At 34.8% G+C, this 22,493-nt stretch overlaps 2 protein-coding genes across 6 annotated transcripts; one reads left to right on the forward strand and one right to left on the reverse strand.

Moving 5' to 3' along the window:
- The first annotated feature begins 3,508 nt into the window (after positions 1-3,508).
- Positions 3,509-12,643, forward strand: LOC142619473 (lysophospholipid acyltransferase LPEAT1). 3 transcript variants are annotated; one of them, XM_075792583.1, is made up of 9 exons: positions 3,509-4,492; positions 4,857-4,970; positions 5,109-5,146; positions 5,871-5,935; positions 7,283-7,351; positions 8,853-8,986; positions 10,237-10,377; positions 11,680-11,826; positions 12,095-12,643. In XM_075792583.1, the coding sequence occupies exons 1-8, from the start codon at positions 3,962-3,964 to the stop codon at positions 11,785-11,787; spliced, it is 1,200 nt and encodes a 399-aa protein (XP_075648698.1). In that variant the 5' UTR covers positions 3,509-3,961; the 3' UTR covers positions 11,788-11,826; positions 12,095-12,643. The 3 variants fall into 3 exon arrangements, with proteins under 3 accessions (XP_075648698.1, XP_075648705.1, XP_075648692.1); XM_075792590.1 differs by having other exon boundaries at positions 11,680-11,743; XM_075792577.1 differs by lacking the exon at positions 12,095-12,643 and having other exon boundaries at positions 11,680-12,047.
- A 1,471-nt stretch (positions 12,644-14,114) lies between these two features.
- On the reverse strand, positions 14,115-19,040 carry LOC142622581 (deSI-like protein At4g17486). Of its 3 annotated transcripts, XM_075796095.1 has the most exons (5): positions 18,626-18,899; positions 18,410-18,491; positions 16,243-16,500; positions 15,128-15,415; positions 14,115-14,658 (listed from the first exon to the last, which is right to left on the reverse strand). In XM_075796095.1, exons 3-5 carry the CDS (start codon positions 16,451-16,453, stop codon positions 14,417-14,419), a joined length of 741 nt encoding a protein of 246 aa, XP_075652210.1. In that variant the 5' UTR covers positions 16,454-16,500; positions 18,410-18,491; positions 18,626-18,899; the 3' UTR covers positions 14,115-14,416. The 3 variants fall into 3 exon arrangements, with proteins under 3 accessions (XP_075652210.1, XP_075652209.1, XP_075652211.1); XM_075796094.1 differs by lacking the exon at positions 18,410-18,491 and having other exon boundaries at positions 18,626-19,040; XM_075796096.1 differs by lacking the exon at positions 18,410-18,491 and having other exon boundaries at positions 14,115-14,652; positions 18,626-18,895.
- Between the last annotated feature and the right edge of the window lie 3,453 nt (positions 19,041-22,493).

The following is a 22,493-nucleotide window of genomic DNA, read 5'->3' on the forward strand; positions in this document are numbered from 1 at the left end:
CACTGCATTTGTAGTATTTAATTCTCAACCTATATAGGTTGAGTTGAGTCTGCACCTAACTTAGCTTAACCTAGGATCCTTGTTCAGCTTGACTGATTAAAGGTAAAATTTAAGGTTGGTCCTCTCCTATAAATACAGGCAGACTTCTAGAGTTTCTGCCGTGTTGATTCTAACACTAGTTTCCCTGACCTTCCCATGGTTGTTGCTACATTAGAGCCTTGCCTTTGGAAGTTGCTGCTGCTAATGAAAAATGATTATTTAAACTGGACTAACTGTATATCTGTTTGCTTGCTCTGTTCCCTTAGCGCAATTAGCTGTCTTTCAACATTTCAATTCTAGTACTCGTCACTGTTCCCTTGGCTCTGGTGATAAAGAGGTGGGCTGGGGTGAGATTAGATTTGAATCTTGCTAATTGAAAACAAAAATATTTTATAATCTTAAGGTGAAAATCCAAATTCTGATTAGGGAGAATGCAATACATGTAACTTAAGTGAGGAATTGTAAAGTAATACACTCGTCCTGTAGTACTTGATAAAGAACTGTTTCCTGTGTATGTAGACACTCTAGGAGCTTGGACCAAAACAAAAAACAAAATGATTCACTGAAGGAAACTTTTGTCATGGATGTAAGGCTGTTTCATCACTCCATTGAACAAAAGTGGACAGAGATTCTTCCGTGGCTCAAGTGGCAAAATTTCTATACAATCCTGTTTTTTTTTGGGTTCTAAATGTACTAATATTTGAAAATGAATTTAATAATTTATCATGTGCATCAATGACTGTCTTGTCTTTGCAAGCATACATCCATGTTGTCAGTGCTGGCAATGTTCATCTCTCAAAATGGACAAATCATATGCTTCCATAGTTTCTTCCATCAATGCCTGCTCTATGATGGCCAACTTTCTTTTTCTGTAACTGATAAGTCACATGTCCCAACTTGAATATTCAAGCGTATGTGCATTCATGCTTTTTTCTTTTCTTCTCTGTTATGCTCCCCTGCTTTTGGCCATTTCATTTTAGAGCCACTCAATAATCACTTATGCTTTAAACCATGTCGCATCTTTATTTAATAGTCATATTTGTTTAAATAATTTAATGAGTTATGTGATTTTATAGATGGTGTATCAACCTGGTTTGGAGGAAATCTTTATCCTTTTGAACCGATCAAAATTATTGTACCTGAAGAGCAGCGGGGGGAACTGGGGAAAGACAATTTTCTGGGTCCGGGTCGTTTTTCAAGTTTTCTGAGCCTTTCTCAGATTGGGTTGTTTCTCAGTTTTCTGAGCTGTTCCTTTTCACAATGGGCTTTTTACTCGTCAAAAGCGTTAGCCTTCTCCAGTTTGGCGCTATTGGGCCTATTGGCACTTAAAATGCAAAACCTTCTTTTAGCGGTTTACTTGTTTGTGAAAATTTGTAGAAATTAGAAAAGTAAAGTTAATGCGAAATTGCAAATGAATTTTTCTCCAAACAATTAGTTCAAGAACTCGGCTAGACGTGGAAGGAGATACAATAGTTTAAGGGAAAAGTTAATGAACGAATGCTTTAGGGGAAAAGTTAATAAATGCTCTAAAGACATTGGTTTATGAAGTATTTTTTTAAAAAAATTATGGAAAAATAAAAAAGCAAGTAAATTTTTTTTTTTTGAGAAACAAATAGCAATTAACTTTTTTAACATATTTTTTAAAAAAATTTCTTATGATAGTCCTACCAAATTAAAATGGTCTATTAACAAATATCTTAAAGACACCTATTAACAAGATCTTTTTATCATGAAATTCTAAAAATTCTAACTATGAAAATTTAAATGGTTTAGGTATTGATGACGTAACAAAATTTGAACTATTCATTTAACGATTAATTAAGATTTTAAGACTTCGGCTATGAATTTATTCCTTTACCCGAATAACTCTAACTCTATGCTCTGTAGTATAACAATTGCAATTCAAGCACTCGCCTATGATCAAGGTTGGTGAAGGTGTGAAGCAATACACCACATTTGCATTAGTGAACGCTCCATTAAAACAAGTCACCATTGAATGATTTGAAAAGCAGAGTTTAATACATAAAAGAAAGATTTGATTCCTTTGTAATTCCCAGACGTCAAAGTGACAAACACAATAACATGAAAAGCCAAAATTATAGTACAAGCGTGGAATGTAACAGCTTGGGATGAGTTGTTATCTTGTTGGGGGAACCAAATTACATCATTTTTTTTTCAACTTTTTACAAAAAAGTTCTTAGAATGATTTATTTATATGACTTAAGAGATGTGTTAGTAAAACTCTCATGACAATTTTGTTAATTATGACGGGAAATAAGTCAGTAACAGTGAGAAGAATAGAAGTAGTCAGAACATTTGATGCCAAAATACTAGCCTGACATGCACCATTGTGAAAAAAGACTCACTCAATTCTATAAGGTGGATGTGTCCCTTTCAATCATGATCCTTAAATCTTATCTAAGATATACACGAACAAAGATTGAGCGAAGCCCACTTAAGTGAGCCGAGTTTTATCCTTTTTATTAGTTGTTTGTTTGTAGTGATTTGAACTGTACAACTACTCTGAGTTGTTTTAATGGATGATATTAGAGACTTTTGGCAATTTTTTTTTTATAGTAAAAAGTAGGTAGATTGTGAGGGAAAGGGTTACGATCACGATTCACAAGTTTGAGCATCACAAAATAATTTGATTACTTTAGTCCATAGCTTATTTGAACTTTGTTTATCTTTATGCTCAGTGTCCAGCGTTGGCTCTAAGAATTTTTTCAGATGTTCTTTAAAAAGTATAAATTATATCATCTAATGAAAAGAAAAATTCATATATTGATAACAACAATAATAAAAAAACACGCAAATACATAAAGTTTACAGTTGTCTTCTACAAGTTTTTATATTTTGAAATCGTTGCATGATAATCACATTATCAATGCTACAAATTATCTCACTTTTAACGTACACAATCATTCATCCATTGAATGTAGAACAAATTATGGAACAAAATTTAATTTTATTGATATAAAAAAAAAATTGAGTGTTCTCAAATTTTTTTTTTGAATGGTAGACAAATAAAAAAATTTAAATTATTATATATATAATTTTTTTTTAATTAGGGTGGTCCTGGAACTATCTGGCCTTAATGTAGCGCCGCCATGTTAGTGCCATATATTTTGTTTACAATTAGTCATAAACTCACGAAATGTAGGAAGGTTGTGATAGCCAATCACGAGCATAAATCACTATCTAATAAATTGATCATCTACAATATTTTTAACTAATCTGTTGAGCCAAGTCCAAAATCAAACTTTGTTGTTATTAGCTTATTTGACTAGGTACAATTTTATAAAGTGCACGTTACTTTCACCCAATTTATTTCTTAAACTAACCCAAAAATACAAGAAGATGCTTATCAATTGCTTTAAATAAAAAAAATCTTCATATCATGATAGAACTCATGATAGTATAGTATAGTACAGTACCCATCATATGCGATAAAGAGTGATGTGCAAGCAAGCAACTCACAACTCACAAGAATATATTGGGAATAGAAATTTGATAGAATATTCCCTATAGCTCTCAAGATTGTGAGTTGTGACTTTCACTTGGTCCCCAGGATTGGGTTTGCATACTTGGCACCCTTCTATGTTTTTCTGACCATCCCAAACAAAACTTAATTCACAATTCAAAACCAAAACCCAATGTTTTTCTTCCTCATCCATTCAATAAATTCATCATAGCCTATAAAACTACCAAAAAAATAAATAAAACCCTTTTTTTTTTAAATAAAATAAAATTCCACCTCTAGTATGTGGTAACGCATATTTTAATCAAACCCATCATGAATCATGATCCTTATTTTTATGCTTTTCCCAGATCTACAATATAACCAAATGGCTGTCGTCCAGTAATTTATTAGGAGTTTTTTTTTTTGTTCTTTTCCAAAAAACCAAAAAAAAAAAAAAAAATGGAAACCGAACTCAAAGACCTAAAATCCCAACCGTCACAACAACCACCGCCGCAGCCGCCGCTACAACCCATAGTGACAAACGACGACGTTCCGCTCCTTAAAAACTCCGAAACCCACGACAGCAGCAACAGCAACAGCGGCGACAACAACAACCTGGACGAACTCGAGAAGAAATTCGCCGCCTACGTTCGGCATGACGTGTACGGCACAATGGGACGTGGCGAGCTCCCATTGGGAGAGAAGTTCCTCCTCGGCATCGCGCTGGTCACGCTCGTTCCAGTGCGCGTGGTCTTGGCGATGACCCTGTTGGTCTTGTATTACTTGATTTGCCGGATTTGCACGCTGTTCTCGGCTCCGAATCGAGAAGAAGAAGAAGAAGAGAACGGGCAAGAAGATTACGCTCACATGGGTGGGTGGAGAAGAAGCGTGATTGTTCAGTGTGGGAGGTCACTCTCTAGAGTCATGCTTTTCGTTTTTGGATTCTATTGGATCAAAGAGACTTATCGAATTCCTCACTCCACACCTCAGGTAACCAAATCCTTAATTCCCAAGAGTACCATATTTTGTTACTTTCTTTTGCTATGCTATTTTTATCGTCTATGGATCCTGCACAGATCAATTAGACTTCTATTGTGGGCCCTTTTATTTATTTATTTTTTCTATTACTTGAATGACACTTATTGCGAAAAATGATTTAGATATTTATTTATTATGTTATTAAAGCGGCACTAATCATATTCATTGTTAAGTTTATTTAGTTTTTCGTAGTAAAATTGGTAGTAGTTTTTGTGGGCTAATGCTAGTTTTCACATTAATGTGTTAGTAAGATTGGGTGTGTGTTTTTGGGTTTTGATTGGGGCAAATTTTTTTGTTTTCTGTTTTGAATGGGCAGGGGAAAGAGGAGTATGAAGAGCCTGAAAGGCCTGGGGCAATTATATCAAACCATGTGTCGTATATTGATATATTGTACCACATGTATTCTTCGTTCCCGAGCTTTGTTGCTAAGGTTTGTTGTTCATTTCACATGTTACATGGAACACTGATTACTTAAATGTGTATGCCTCTACTTTTGATTTGGATTTGTCGAACTGACACATTTCTTTTCTGAATCTGTTTATTGTAATCCTCGATTTCATTTGTAAAGCGATCAGTGGGTAAACTTCCTCTAGTAGGCCTCATAAGGTTAGTCTGCTTCCATGTTAAATAGCTTTCCTAAGTCTTCTGTCTTGTAATTGTTACATAATGTTACCGTTGAATGGTTTAGTGTAAATAGCATGTAGTTAACTATAATTACAACTAAAAAAAAGAATACCATTAAATTCTGTGTATCTTATGACAAACAATCTTGAACTAGATTGTAATTCTTTGATGTTTTGAGTAATTAAAGCTAAATTGAATTGGTTTTTCTATTATGATATATAGAGTAGGAATTCCTTTTGTCTAATGAATTCTAGGAATGTCTCTCATTGATTTGAGAAGAGAACAAACACAAGAGCTGTTGCTTGATATTCTTCCGTGTGATTATTTTCTTTTCATCTTCAAACCCATAAACTGTCATAAAAAAGCATGATATTATATTTCTTCCCGGCTGGTCACATTCTTTTAATGTAAACTGTAATATTAATCACTTGATTATATGCGCAGCATGTGTTCTTAAGGAAGATAACATGCTTGGCCTTGCTTCTTTGTCTTTGTCTTTTTATATAATGGTTAATTTTATTGAGCATGTGCTCAAGATTTGTGCTGTCTTTTCTTACTAGCTTTCTCTAAATTTTTTTGTTAGTTGCTTTGCTTTTGTCAAGTCTTGACTTTTTTTAATTTTGATGTTTTTGATATTTTTGTTATTGCTTGGATAACATGTTTGGGTTAGACTATGTTTTGAATTCTAATGGCATGTTTTTTGCAGCAAGTGCCTCGGTTGTGTTTATGTTCAGCGGGAATCCAAGTCATCGGACTTCAAGGGTGTTTCAGGTACAACAATATAGATGCCTATGTTCTTTACTCTTATTCTGTAAATTGGTTGATACTTACATAACTCTCCTGCCACTTTTTTAGTGTTTGATTTTATTTCCAGGCACATTTTTAAAGTTTGGTAACTACACATCTTGATAATATTTGCGTCAATATGAATCAAGCTGAAAACTCCAGTTTATCACTTGCTGCTTTTGATATACATGTTCACCATATTATTGCTACAAGGCCACAGATATTAGCTCACTCTTGGAAAAAGTTTTCAGGTTGTTGTTGAAAGACATCTGCATAAAAATTTTAGAGGATATTTTTTGGGTTACTGTAGTTTTTGGCTAGGCTTAACACAGGATGTGAGGGGGAGGAGGGGGGTGAGGGTGAGGAGGAAGAATAAAAAAAAGGGAAGGTGCAGAATGCCCTCAGTTTCAATCAGCAGCCTGCCTCTCCTTTGGTGGTTTGTTTGTTTCAGGAAAAAGGGGAAATGCAAGGATTTGACTTTGAAGCAATCTTATTTTTATTTTCATGTTAAGTGACTTGTGAAAAAAGGCTATATGTGACGACAAGAGGAGAGATATACAAATACTTTACAAAAATTGCTTATAAAAACTTATAACAACAATAAGAATAAAGCCTTAGTACCAAAACTATGGGGTTGACTATCGGTCCTCAAAAGACTTATTGGGGTTTACTTGTATTTTCTGATGCAATGCGTTGCTAGCTGGGGATGCCCTAATTTGTATTTTTAAAAGATTTTTTCATGACAAGTGATTAATTTTACACTAGACATCAACCTACCGCAACCTTCCTTTATCCAGGGTTGGGGACCAGCTTTGAACAAAAAATAAATTAATATGCCATTATATTTGGCCTTTTAACTGTTCTTACGTGGTTAACTAATTGGTATTAGTTCAGTATTTGAACCCTTTATCAGTCATGCTTATACATTTATGTATTTCCCTTTTACCTTCTTAATGCAACCTAGATGTGTGTGTCACTTGCCCAGGGTTATCCTAGCAAGTTCCCACCTCCCTTTTATGTATGTCTGTGCTATACTTTTCCCATAAGAATAGGATCTTGTTGCCTACGCTGTCTATTAGGGAAAAATAAGAATTCACTTTTTTATAATTCTATTACACCCTGCACCCCCCTGGGGGAGCCTGTGTGAGTGCGTGTGGGGCAAGATCTGGGTTGCTCTCTCTCCAAGCTCAACATCAGAAGTATCTTTTTTAATGGTTTAGAAAATACGCAAACACATCCACTAAGCTAGTACACCTAGAGCAATATGTCTTCTCTATTACTGTATTGGGTTTATATATGCTTCTGCTGATTGTAATTCCTTGGTGCTTGCAGGAGTTGTGACTGAAAGAGTTATAGAAGCTTATCAAAATAAATCTGCTCCAATGATGATGCTTTTCCCAGGTAATCATTTTATACTGTATATTGTTAGACATGTGATTCTGCCTGTTTTTTTTTTGGGTGAAAATTTCTGCCTGATTTTTGCTTTGATTTCATAAGTTTCATTGCATGTAGCTTCATAATTTCTTGAGAAGACCAAGGTTATCAATAAGCTGCATTCAATTGCAAGATAGAGTTATACTTTTATCAAATAATGTACTTTAAGGGAATTTTCTAACTCAAAAGGCTTCCCCCAATAGGCTGTAAGAATGAGGTGGAGGTTGAGGACTTGGGTTCAAGATCCCCTTGGTGAGTGTGTAACTTACCATTAATTAAAAAAAGTACTTCAGAGAAAAGAAATTTCGAAATAGAACCTTTGAAAAAATGTATTTCTGTTGTGAACATATTAATAATAGGGGCATGTAATTCTCCCACTGTGACAGCTTCTTTAGCTGGTAAACAGAAGCAAATCTCTGGACTGAAAATCCACCATATTCTTTAGCCTTTAGCTTAAACAATGGAAGTGTGATATTTTCACATTTTCGTGAGTCCGTGTGTAGTTCCTGTGTACTTCCTGTATTCATTGGTTGCACTCTTTGCACTTATTTAATTAGATTTGTTTACTTAAGGGGGGGAAAAACAACTATGAAGCACGGGTGCGGGTGCGGGTGCGGGTGCGGGTGCAGGTGCGGGTACGGGTGCGGGTACGGGTGCGGGACTCGGCAATTTTTGAAAAAAGTGGGTGCGGGTGCGGCGGGACTCGGCAATTAAAAAATTATTAAAAATATTTTTATTTATATTTTCTATATATTTTTACTATTAAAATATTCTTAAAAAACATATTACTAATTTACTATGCCTTGATTCACAAAACAAAGAAAGAAAAAAGCAAGAAACACAAAACACAACACAAAACCAAAAAGAAAACACAAAAGAAGCAACAAATATTCAAAATAAAATTAAGGAAGGATAGATTTAGGGTTTTTGGGTCTCATTTAGAGCCGATTTCGGCTGTTGCAGCATGATTCGAGGCCTGTTTCGGCCGTTTCGGTCGCCAGCCGATATGGCCTGATACGGCCGAAACAGCCCGATTTTGGCCGAATTGGCCCGAATCTACTCGAATCGGCGCCGAGTCGGCGCGATTCAAGCCGCGTCGGCGCGAGTCGGCGGGAAAAATAAGATGCCACGTGGCCGACGCGGCCGGACGCTGCACCGACGCGCAAGCAGCGGTGTCCCTCGGGCGTCGGCGAGTCCCGCCGTGTCGGACGCGGGTGCGGCACCTCCGGTGCCGCGTCCGTGCATCCCAGAAAAACAATGGAAGTCCCAATACTATGTGTAGTATACTATATGATCAAATAACTGTCTCTTGGGTCACACCGAAGTCTCTTCGGTCCATTAAGAGTGATGATGGTTTACAATCTGCCTGTTTGGATCTACAACATTAGGATATATTATGCATATATTTGCCCTGATTACTGTTTAGTGTTTACTGTGTTTTAATTCATCTTTTTCAATTTATTTGCAGAAGGCACAACTACAAATGGAGACTACCTTCTGCCATTCAAGACAGGTGCATTTTTATCAAAAGTGCCGGTGCGTCCGGTGATTCTAAGGTATCCTTACAGAAGATTCAGTCCTGCCTGGGATTCAATATCTGGGGTAAGTGCTTCTTAAGCTCAAGTTGTATAACCTTTTAATAAATTTAGATAATGAAAGCTAGTTTGATACTCTTTCCCAAAATTTCAGTTCACTTGAAAAGGCTCAATGTTTTAGGAGAGTATAAGAAATGCATTCAGCATGTAATTTACCGTTTGCTCTATGTTCACTTGAAAAGGCTCATCATCGTGAAATAGAGTATACATTTTTATTTTTAATAAAATTCTATTTTTTATCATTCTTTCTTTTTTCTTTTTTTTTCTTTTTTTTTTGCGAGTATAATGATAGCATTCAGCATTTTAATAATAATAAATAAATGGTAATGTGTGATGTGAGCAAAAGGTACTCTGACTTTTGATCACGGGCAGTAATTTTGGGACACTCCAAAAAAATAAATGTGCGAATTAATCTAGGGATGGAGGAGTATATGTTAAGCATCTCCTTTTCCCCCCGTTTAGTATGAAGATAAATACTTTTAATACAAACAGTGTAGCTTCAGATATAATAGAATGGAAGAAAAGAAATACATTTTATTTATCAAAAAAAGAAAAAAGAAATACATGTGACTGACTCTAATTAATCTATTGAGGATCCATAGCAACCCCAAAAATTTGGGATTAATGCTTCTTTTTGTAATACAAATAGCATAGCAGAAATACCAGCCCCTCCCTCAACCAGACAATGGCCCTTGCGAAGTTCCCCAATTATGTGGTACCAGCAGTTGTTAATGATCCTTTACAAATAGTGTAAATGCTATAAATAGAAGCACCCAATATATTTTGTAGTAAACATAGGCCTAAAATAACGTTCATGATTGTTCTAAGGGGGCTTGTTGTTTTGCTTATTGTAGATTGTGTGTCTGAATTATTTTATTTCCAGTTTAGGCTTGGGAGTGTCAAGTCAATGGCATTGATGTAATTGTCAGCTAGAAAAATTATCTGCCAAGAATTTACTAAATTCTAGGTTTATACAAGATAACTTAGAGCTAAGCTTGTTGCTCAAAAATTGTGAGTTGTCGACTTGTCGTGAAAAAATCACAATTGGAGAACACAAGAAATTTTTTGAATGTTTTGTCTGTGATTAATTCCAATAGATGTTTAACTCTGTGTTTGTTATGTACTAGTAGAGTACATAACTCATATCTGCATGTACTTGCAATGTTTCTATGAGCTAAAAATTTCTGAAGAAAATGTTATGTTTGTGGCAACTTTTTATGTTGGAAGTCTTAATATTGATGTGATTTTTATTTGCAGGTGAGACATGTCATTTATCTTCTCTGTCAATTTGTAAATCACTTAGAGGTGGTACGATTACCTATTTACTGCCCCTCACAGCAAGAAAAGGATGATCCAAAGCTTTATGCTAGTAATGTTAGAAGGTTGATGGCAAGTGAGGTATGCTTTTCGAAATCAAACGTTACATCTAGAGTGTTTGCTTGGGAATTGACTGTTAGTCTCTATTGTTGGAGATATATTTTGATAAGGAATCACTACTATGTTAGTCCAACTAGTCATCTCCCAAGCTGCAAAAAGGGCCAAATTTTTAAATTCATCCTTGATTTTAAATGTTTAAGGTCCTTTCTTTTCAGGGAATCCTCTCTTTTTGATATTTACCAGTCCCTAATAAAAAGGGAATGTTAGGACCTAAAATGCCCATGAGATAGATGGTATGGGTATAGCATTGTATGGTGAAAGTAAAGTACGTGACATAGTCATAGATAAGATTTTCTATATGCTCTATACAGGAAGTACTTTATATGTCCACAATCTACTTCGAATCTTGCCCAAACATTAAGTGGCGCTTATTCTCTAAACATTCTTACAGACTTCAATTTATGAAGCTTGAACCATGAGAAATGTGTGCAGTTTTAACTATGTTAAGAAATAATTATATACAGTATCAAACTCATATTGTAGAAAGTAAGAATGTTTCCAAGCTTTTCAAATGCTTTGAAAACTCGTTTGATGTAAAGTAGCACTGTATGGTTGGGACCTGCATCTTGACCACTGAGAATCATATGGTCTTAAGGTTTGAGGGGAACTATACTTCTGAGTTTAGCCATGTGGCTCATCAATGTTGTTTTGATGTATGCTAAGGTCAAATAAAAGGAAACTGATGTAGTATTGAATAATTAGAATTCAATAAGTGGTTAGTGCATATGACTGGAAACTAGATTATTGCTTTGTGGACGTGAATAGGTTTCCAGTTCTCAGGATTCCAAATAAAATGACTTCCTAATTTCTCTTGTTTCCTAGAATTTGAATTCTTTGATTACAAACATATGAAGGCCAAGATCAAGAATTAGTAATAGTATGTGGATATAAATGGCAAAAATAAGTCATCAAATGCAGATAGAGAATAGCGGGTAAATTAAATGTGCTGTTTCAGTCATATGTTGCAAGCTTTCCTATCACTAATTAAGATAAGACAAAGAAATAGCTTTTGATAGTTACCATGGGCAGGGTGGAAGAGCTTTTGATGGATTATGCCATATGTTGGTTCTTAAATATGAACTGGCTCCTAAGGCACCTCTATCATATAATGACTACTATTATAGCATAAAACTGATGGCACCTATTTTTAATATCTTATTTGAATGGGGGGCTCTGTACAATTCATAGTGCCGTTGTAGCTGTATCCTGTATATGGCCATTGATATTAACTGTCTTGTTGCTGCTACTGTTTTTTGTGTGCAGGGTAATTTGATAATGTCAGATATTGGGCTGCCTGAGAAGCGAGTATATCATGCTGCCCTCAACGGTAATAATAGCCTGCCTAGTGTTTTGCATCAGAAAGACGATTGATAATTTCATGGCTTCGCTCCCAAATGATATCTTGTCCCAGTTGAGTTTCTTAGTTGGTACTTGCACATAAAGGCCCAGGCATAGCAAGGGGTGCACTCACCCAAATGTTCACACAGACATTGGTGTGCCGTTATCGCCTTGTAACATTCTTACAGAAAAAATATGGCCATTAAACATTGTTTTAATGTCCTCACCGAATCTCTTTTTGTCAAAGCATCCAATCTATAAAGAGTTACATGGGTTTATGTTGGGGTCACAAACTCAATATGTTAAAATGTCCTGAATCATCTCTTTCGTGTGCCTGCAGGTTTGTTATCCCAATGCTAATTCGGATTCGCCATCTGTATAATGGTTGTATGATTCTATTATTTATAGGGAAACAAAATATGAATTGAAAATTTATACAGAAAATCAACGTGTCGAGCAAGTATTAATATTCTACTATCAGTTTGACATGTACTCATCCTATTTTTGAATGCTGCTTCGGAGCAAGAGTGGCATATTCTAAGGCAGGCCTTTCGGACGTTTCAACATTTTGTGGGGTTTATAGGGAGGTCATGGAAGGTTATTGCTGCTGCTGAATGTTGTTCTATGTTAAAAATGAGCGGGGTTTGTTTTCAAGGGACTGAGCTGGTCTCACAATTTGCCCCAATTAAAGTTCTCTTCGTATATCAAAATGGCAATTTATCGATTCTTTTTAACTTTTTCGTTGTAATTCATAGGCTCCTGCCTACATATTCTTTTTGGTTTGATGATATCATGTATGCGTAATTAGTATATATACAATAACATCAACTTTAACACATTTGTAGTTGTTCTAATTTAACTAAATAATAACTCAAATCATTTTACCTCATGTTTGTTTTAAAATAAATTTCCAATTCCATGGTTCAAAAGATAAGACTCTAAAACGAAGGTTAATTCTTGTTACACGCTCGCTCACTCACTGTTGTACATGCTCTCATTTGATTTCACAATTATGATTAATATCGTGTTTTTAAAAAAAATTAATGTGACATTTTGTGTCTTGTACACACGATGTAAAAATTAAAATAAAAATAAGTTAGAGAAAAGTTTATGTATGGTAATAATTGAGTGGCCAATTAATTTTTATTCTATAAGAGTGGCGTATTAATTATTTATTGATGTTTTATGAGATGTGGCATTTATTTATTTGTGTCAAAGGTAAAGAATTGCTCGTATAGCCTACTACTTTGCCAGTCGGCTCTATAAATAAATCAAAGAGAACGATTTCAGTTTTAATGAATTTGATCAGCAGCAAGATTCAAGCATTTTCATGAATCGTAGTGCTCAACTAAAGCTGGCCTTTGCTTTTGTGTGCGGCCATTTTATTCTCATTAGGTATCACTCCACAATAAATAAAGGGGTTGGATACTTAGCAATGAATAAATAAATGATGGGATGGATTACTTTAATTCAACAAAACTCGTGTACCTGGATCACACTCAAGAACAAGGTAAGACTTGTCGGCAAATTCTATAAATTAACCTTTTGTTTGTTTATCTTTTATTCAATGTCAAATCGAATTAAAGAATCCAATGCAAAAGCCACCTTCTGCGTCTAAACAAAGCCCTCTTTAAGTCTTATCTTATCTGTACGGTACCCATCAAAACCCACTGCCAAATCTCCCTAACTTTACTATTTAATTGAACCTACGGCTTCTCAAGTTTCAACTCAATCATTGATTTCTTGATATTTTAAAGCATGAATTCAAGAGTAAAAGAATAGCTTAGTCCTAAAAAATTTGGCTTTAATTCGAATAAAAATACTAACAGATGCCTTTAGAACAATAATTAATAATTTATTTTTAAAAAAAAATTTATGAAAAAAAAAAATTTATAATTTGATAGTTTTCTCAATTTTTTATATAAATAGAGTCAAAATTTTCTTAAAATAAATTGTTAATCATCATTTTAAAAACACTCATTAGCATAGCCATTAACTCACGCACCCATAGACAAACAGATTAAACCGTGGACAAATAGTTGAGGATGGAATTAGTAGCCTGGATTTAGTGTTTGGTTTTATGTAATTATGGCCACACTGCATCAAAGATGACAGTTGACAAACCAGATAAGACATTTTCTGTTGAAAATGGATAGCAAAAGATTAGTTTTATGGATAAATATGATAGAATTGAAAGCTCATGGCGACTTCTAGTCCATAAAGTTTTTCTTTTATTATTAAGCACCAAGATGCCAATGAGATTTTTTTTTGTATAGAAGAGATTTGACCCATGTCTCTGATTTGATCACAAGAGATTTTACCAATTGAATTAAGTAGAATTCACACACCCAATAGTAAAATTTAGCAGGCCAAGGACGACAAATACATGTTAAAAAAGGTTGAGAAGTGCAATTTACAACTACAGAAGGGCAATGCTTTGATATTCTGCGTGGAGGAATCGATTAGTATCTTCTTAGTAGTTTTGACAGCAGAGTAGTGTTACATCGATGACAAGCATCACTCCACAAACTTTAAGAAAGAAATTAAGGGATGGCAAGCCTTCAAGTGCTGGCACACAAAACTATTTTTTCCCTCAACAAGCTAATGAAGTCGGTCACTACACTAAAAAGATCCTTAGATAGCATACCCTCCGAGCAATTTCTCATCTTTCTTTCAAGGAACCATTGTTAGACCTTCTCAATTCCCATGGTGGTAAGCAGCCTTTCAAGGGTGATTGTAGAAACAATGAAGACGTAGACAATTGCTTTTGCCTCATTGAGATAGAAGACAAGCAACTGAAAGCACTTCTTAGCCTCTTCTTCTCATCATACAGTTGGTAACTAGGGTCATGCCTCACAGCAGAGATCTTGAGGGCTTTAGGAAGTATGCAGTTGCATACTGAACCTACCACAAAGTAAATGAAGCTGATTAAATAATTACAAAAACATCATGGGTTATCACCTTAGGAAAAGAAAAGGCCAATCTCAAGTAACTAGCAACTTAAAGAAGTTGTCCCAGCAAAATATTGAGTAAATTTTAATATAGAGGTTACCATCATGTTGGAAATTCAACAACAGTTAAAAGTCACATTGATTTGGAATATGTCCACAATTCTTAAGGCTAAAATAGCAAAGTCATAGGAGGCTATGATAGCTGGTAAAATCTTTCATTAAGGCTTCTTCTAATTATTATAAAACATAAAAGGTTCTTTTATGACAGTCTATAACCTCTTAATTAGTTTGTGGCAGAACTGCTTAGGGACAAAACATCTACAAGGGGTCAAAAATAAAATTTGTTATGAACTTCTGTGCAAGCAATATGAAAAATCAATAGCTATATCAATGTGGTATGTTATGGAAAAAGCGAAGAGTACCTATTTTTGCCAGTCGATTTACCCATTTTGGAATTGATTTGCCAGTCAGCTTGTAACATACATCCTTGCAGAAATGATTGCAATTCTTGGCAATTAAGTGATATGTATCACCATTGTAGCTCGCTGATTGGCGCTCCATGAACTCTCTCACCTGAATAGGGTCCAAGCTTGTAGTCCCAATAAAAACCGACTTCCTGAACTTGAAGCCTGGGCATTGCCGAGGTTCAACCTCAAAAACACCACTTGACGGGTAGTCATGAGCTCCAAATGCATATTCTAAACCATGAACTGTACAGTGTAATTGGGAATATCAGAAAATTTGGATTTCATTTGATAACCAAAAGTGAAGTATAACTATTATATGCCATTTAATGCCTAATTGCTACTCTGCTGTTCAATCACAAGTACTGCCCCTGTTGGATTTGGATCCCTATCTCATTGCATTAAGTGAAGGGCAGTCAGAAACCACCACATTGTGGGAGTGAGAGCTACAACCCAAGATGCATGTTTATTATCAATTATAATACCTCAGCTTTTTTTTTTCCTCCACTCCCTATAATGTTTGACTTTCATAATAAAAAACAGAGAATGGTTCTACCTATTGGTTTTCCAAAGTTTTTTTTTTCCCAACGAGTTGTTGCGTTGACATCTCTAGTTCAAAGAAAAACAAAATGGACCAAAAAATAAAGTTAATTTCTTCTTTCTTCTTCTTACATTTTTTTTTTCACATCACCTGTCTGAGTATGTGTGTTTTTTATCATGTTAATATGAAAATATCTTACTTTGCCATTTTCTGAATTGAGAATGTATTGCTTGATTAATTTAAAACAGCAAGGAGTCAACTTCTCACTCCCTCCCCCCCCTAAACAGATACTGTCTCATAATGTTTTAATGTAAGAAGCACATGTAGACTGACAATCTATCCCTCCGATAATAGTACCACTGATTTGACCACAACTAGCATAGACAGATAGCTAGGAGAAAAAAGTTAATAAAAACAGCTAAGCATTAAATCGTGCTTGATCCAGGAAAAATTCTAACTATGATTCATTTTAATTGAAGACACTATAAGTCTGGCAGGTGTTAAAAATATGCATAAAAATAACTATGCTTACCTTCCACACCAGAGTGAAAGATACCAAAGCCTGCCCAGTAGACATAGCCATTCATAGGAGTCAAGTCGTATACATTGAGATAGACTGGTGTGTTGCCTGGACCGTAGCTAGTTGACTTCATCTTAGGAAACACACAAAAATGGGTGGCTGATTTGCTTTTCAAACGAATAGGCATAATGGATTTCCATCCTTTCTTTGATCTAAACTTCATGTTTCCTCAATGGTATAATTAGAAATTAGTTGATGCCTTTCTCCAACCTGTGGCAAATACAAAAGCATCAATTAACAAAAATCAAAGAAAAAAGATAACAAAGGAAAACATTTAAAGAAAGGGGTAAAGGAGAACAGTTATTGGATATACAAGCTATGATTTACTCTTCTGCATTTCAACAATTCTAAAACAACTAAATTGTTTTCTTTATACAACTCAAGATATCATGACCTTCTTTCTCATAATTTACATCCATTAATGTAGCTCAAGGAAATTACGTTTCATGAAGGTAATCAACTCTTCATTACATGTTATGTTTCAGTTCGAAGTCATCTTAAAAAGGTGTTATGGAATAAATCCTACATAATGAAAATATTCTTGAAGGTCATTTTTCTTATTTGAAGAAACCTAATACTAAAAAATATACATGAAAAAGAAAGAGGAAGGGAACAACAGGTAAAAAGAAGTAGAAGAACCTAACAATGCTTAATTCCAGAAATCAATAGAGGAGTGCCAACCACTAAAATAATGAGGAAGAATAGTTAGAGTGTAAAGTTGAATTAGAAGTGAATCTTTGTGCCTTCAAAACTTGATCAGGACAACAAACCAGTTGATTTTGAATATTTTGCTAGATTTGGAAAGCAACACTCCAAGATTTGGGATTTTAAAAAATTCAAAAGTTTTACTATGGTGTTAGTCCTCTTCAATAGTTGCTTGATGGACATCTTTCTTAAGCCCAGTTTTTATCATTGTTTACCCTTAAAGTTAAGTTATCAACTAGCAAATTGGAGCAACATAAATCAAAGCATCTTGGTTCCCAGGATTCTGAATCTTTCTCAACTGACCTACTACATCTTAAGACATCCTTTTCAACTGCAGCTTAATTTGTCATTTACAATCTCTAACTGTCAAATTGACATTAATTAAAGGATAACAATACACAATGCCATGTCCAGACTGTCCAAACTTTGGTTCTATTTTCAATGTGGTTGTTTAGCACACAATTCCAAGTAAGGGTTTCTTTTTAATTTTATATTTAGAGATGGAACCATTCAAAAGCAATAATATTGTAGTTTAAGCTTCTCTTCAGGAGATTGGAATAAAAAATAGAAAATCTGTAGACTTATCAACACATAGCAACTATCAGCATCAAAGAAGTTGACTTTGCTTCTAAAGAATTAGTTACAGATCAGTTTCCTCAAGGAAAACCATAACATCCTGAGGGAGAAAGAGTGGTAAGTCAATTCAAGACCTAAACAACTTCTTATTCAACTTTGGAGTTGGCAAATAAATTGTTTACAAGTTTAAACCACAATACATATGGCAACAAATTAATTCAATAACGTGTACTTCAAATGAACCCCAACAGTTCAGGAACTTGGCTTATGTGTTTTACACAGATGTCATCATGACTAGGAAAGCAACTGATCTCTCATGGCAAAGCATAATGTTACATGATCTGTCATAGCAGATATCTAAAATAAAACTCCACATCCATACCACTGATAATTTCATTAAAAGACCCAATTCTTCCCAATGGAAAAGAGAAGATTTGTTCGCTAACAATTTATAACATAATTACAACTTCAAGCACAGCTACAGCATTTTCACGGTAAGTGCTGAAATGACCAATTTCATCCTAGTGAACCAGAATTGCAGCATTAATTTCAAAAAGTAGAAGGAACATTTTTATTTTGTAATTTAGAAAAAAGGGTTAGCTGTAGAACAGAGAAAGAATTATTCCAGATCTAGTTGACTAAATTAAACAATAGAGCAAAAAATATAGTAGGAAAAAGCAAAATGTTCAACCCGACCTTCAAAGTTTCAGATCAGACATATAAGAATGATAATTGTAGATGTTGAAACTCAATAACAGGAAACAGCAATTTTCATTTTAATTTCTGAGAAAACAAAGGAAAAGATGAGAGAATTTGGCATACTGCAACAGCCACTTACTAATGCCAAACCATTACAAGAATCCCAGTTCCCATATCTTTCCTCCAAACTTTCTCAGCAACCAAAAGGCCCCAATATGAAGCTTTTGATAAACAAAGAAGCAAAAGAAGTCCAAACTATGTGTATGTAAGACCAGAAGACAAGAAGTTGAAGAAAAGAAAAAGACAAAGCATTTATTATTGAAGGAAACAAAGAGACAACTATAGAGGAACTCACAGATTTCAGAGGATGTGCATTACACTTTGGAGCCCAAGAAAAGAGACTTCTTTAGCATTTCAAAATTTGCTTGCAATCACTATATTTCAGAGCAGTACTACCATCTGCAAAAGGCAAGGCCTTTGGTCTGGTCTTCCTCAAAAAATACACACACTCATTCCTGAATTCTGACTCAACAGAAAACGAAGGAACAAAAGTAAAAAAAAAAAGAAAAAAAAAAGGCTATCTTAGCCCAGACTAGGAAGTTAAGACCAACTCTCTCTCTCTCTCTCTCTCTCTCTTATATTGTTTTCACTGCTATTCTATATATTCAGAGACAAAGTTTGGGATAGTTTTGGTTAATTTAGTTTGGTTCTTTTAGTTTTAGTTTCAAATATAAGGAAGTACTGTCGTAGTATAATCATAATGTTATTGTCTGTTGTTATCATGTAAGACAATCTCATTGTATTTATTTTGAACCCACCCATCACGTTTCTATGTTGGTCTTAAGTCTTAATTAATTACTTAATTAGCCACCTGATTGAATTGTGGAATCATATTCTTCTTCTTTTTTTTTCTTTTGCTTTTTTTTTTTGATAGTGTACTTAATACTTCAATTGAAAGTTTGGAATCATATACTTTAGAATCCAAAGTTCTTGCACTTTTTGAAATGCACCTGCAGCACCCAAATACAAATATATATATATATATATATATATATATATATATATATATATATATATATATTTACAATTTACACATGGAACTTTTACACTTTTACATTCACAACTATAATATTTTATTATCATTAATTTACTCAAACACAACATCATTTTTTTGAAAGTTGAGGTTGTAAATTGCAAAATTTGAAATTCTAGATCTAGAAGTGGCTCAAATTTAAGGGTGTAATGTGTATTTTGTTGAAGTGGGCCCGTGTGTGTGGCTTAAATTGCCACAAGCCCAAAATTACAAGTAAACCAAATACAACTTGTAAGAGGAAACCATAAGTCTAAGTCCTCACACTTGACCGAATACAATTGATACAAAGAATCATATATTACCGACTTAAGCATAGCAATATATAAGTGCTAGTGTGTGGCAATTATAATAGACAATTCCTAAAAACCTAGTAACAGCCGCATAAGAAGAAGAATAGTATTTTCTTGTCTTGTGGCTGAGAAAGAGTTAGGGTATATTGGGATTCGGGTTTCGGGTTTCTTGAAAGTATTCTTATGCACTATTGTATCTCCCTATTTTTATAGTGAAATTTCTCCGTCATCGTCGTGGAGGTAGGCAATTTGCCGAACCACGTAAATTCTTATGTTCTTTGTGTGTGTGCTTGTTATTTAATTTTCGCTTATTTACTGTTATTGATTTGAGTCATAAGATGCTATCTGCACAACAAGTGGTATCAAAGCTAGGTTAGGATCCAATCCTTTGAACACAGTAAAGATGTCAAGCACAAAGTATGATGTAGAGAAGTTTTGTGGTAAGGGAAAATTTTCTCTTTGGCAAAGGTGGATGAAGGATCTCCTAATTCAACAAGGAGTTCATAAGGCTTTGCTTGGTAAGGAGAAGAAACCAGAAACGATGAAGGATGTAGAATGGGTAGAGATGGATGAGAAAGTGGCTAGCGCTATTCGTCTCAACTTAGGTGATGAGGTCATTCACAACATCCTAGAAGCAAAGACTGCAAAGGAGGTTTGGGAAAAACTAGAAGGTCTTTATATGAGAAAGAATCTGATGAACAAGTTGTACGTAAAGAATTAACTGTATAGTTTGCATATGAAAGAAGGTTCAGATCTGTTAGAGCATCTCAACATGTTTAAAATGTTGAATACCCAATTATCAAGTTTTTGGGTGAATTATGAGGACAAAGATAAAGCGTTTCTCTTATTAGCGTTGCTTCCTACTTCTTTTGATCATCTAGTGACTATGTTGATGTACGGGAAAGAGACTAGTACTCGAGGAGGTGACTAGTACTCTCTTGTCACACATAAAGATGAAGCAAGATGGTGATGGTTCTTAGGTTGATGGTCTTATTGTAAAGTCTGAGTCAAGCAATAGGGGTAGAAGCAGGTTAAGAGGACGAAACTCCAACAAGAATAGATCACAGTCTAAATCACATGCAGAGAAAGATGTAGAGTACTTTTATTGTCACAAGAAAAGGCATTACAAGAATTAGTGTAAAGAGTTGAAAGAGCATTTAGAGGAGAAGAAGAATGGAAAGAAGCCCCTAGAATTAGCTAGTGTTGTTGAAAAAAATCAGATGACAGTGAAGTTGGTGCAGATTTACTTTTCGTTTCGTCAAGTAACAATGTTCTATTGGAATCTTGGGTTTTTGATTTAGCATGCTCATATCATATGACTCCAAAAAAAGATTGGTTTGACACGTATAAGCCTTACAACGATGATATGGTTCAAATGGGTAATGATGCTACATACCCGGTTTTTGGAATTGGTACTGTGAAGATCAAGATGTTTGATGGAGTTGTGAAAGTTCTTAGTAATGTCAGACATGTTTCAGATCTTAGAAAGAATTTAATTTCTTTAGGAGTATTGGATGATTTGGGCCATTCATACTCATCAAAGGGTGGAATCATGAAGATTACCAAAGGTGCTTTGATGGTGATGAAGGGACAAAAAGTAAGCACGCTTTACAGATTGATTGGAAACACAGTTATAGGAAGAGTTGCAACCACCACTCCTGTGGAGTCCAAGTCCAATACTGATGACACAAAATTATGGCATATGCGACTTGGCCATATTGGTGAACGTGGTATGTTAGAGTTACACAAAATAAATTTATTGAAGGGGGTGAAGACATGCAAGCTAGACTTCTGCAAGTATTGTGTGTATGGGAAGCAACATAGAGTCAGTTTCAATACAGGCTCTCATACAAGTAAGGGTATTCTTAACTACATTTATTCAGATGTTTGGGGTCCAGTATCAGTTTCTTCTCATAGTGGTGCTCAGTATTTCGTCAGTTTCATTGATGACTACTCTAGAAAGGTATGGATTTATTTTATAAAGCATAAGTCTGATGTGTTTGCATATTTAAAAAGTGGAAAGCACAGCTTAAGAATCAGATTGGCAAGAAAATAAAATACCTTAGAACAGATAATGGACTAGAGTATAGAGATAAAGAATTCGTAAGATTTTGTGAGTTAGAAGGTATTACTTGTCACTTCATAGTTGAAGGAACTCCACAGCAGAATGGGGTTGTAGAGAGAATGAACAGAACCTTAGCAAAAAGAGCCAATTGTATAAGATTGAATGCAAGGTTACTTAAGGTGTTTTGAGCACAGACAGTTAAAAGAGCAAGCTTTATTATTAATAGATCTCCATTATCAACCATTGATTTCAAGATTCCAGAAAAGGTTTGGTCAAGTAGATCAGTTGATTATTCGAGTCTAAAAATCATTGGTTGTCCAACTTATGTGCATGTGCAGAGTAGAAAGCGTTTTAAATTGGATTCAAAGTCAAGAAAATGCGTATTTCTTGGTTTTGAAAAAGTTGTTAAAGGCTACAGGCTTTGAGATCCAATCTTAAAGAAAATGTTGACTAGCAAAAAGATGTCATATTTGATGAAGCCTTTATGTTGAAACAGAATGAAGCAAAGACGTGATGATAGTCCACAGGAGAAATTAACTGTTGAGGTGGAGTTTGACAAGAATAGTTCACCTAGTGATAAGTGTGATGTTAAGATTGATCCACAGCAGCAACAAGAAGAGCCTTATTCAATTGCTAAAGGTAGAGAGAAATAGGTTCACAAAGTACCACAGAGATATGGTTTTGAAGACATGGTTGGTTTTGCTTTCGTAACTAGCGATGGAGATCCATTCAATTTCAAGGAGGCTACAAATAGGAAAGACAATGATAAATGGCT

This window comes from Castanea sativa, chromosome 1 (assembly GCF_040712315.1).
Source record: "Castanea sativa cultivar Marrone di Chiusa Pesio chromosome 1, ASM4071231v1".
Lineage (NCBI taxonomy): Eukaryota > Viridiplantae > Streptophyta > Magnoliopsida > Fagales > Fagaceae > Castanea > Castanea sativa.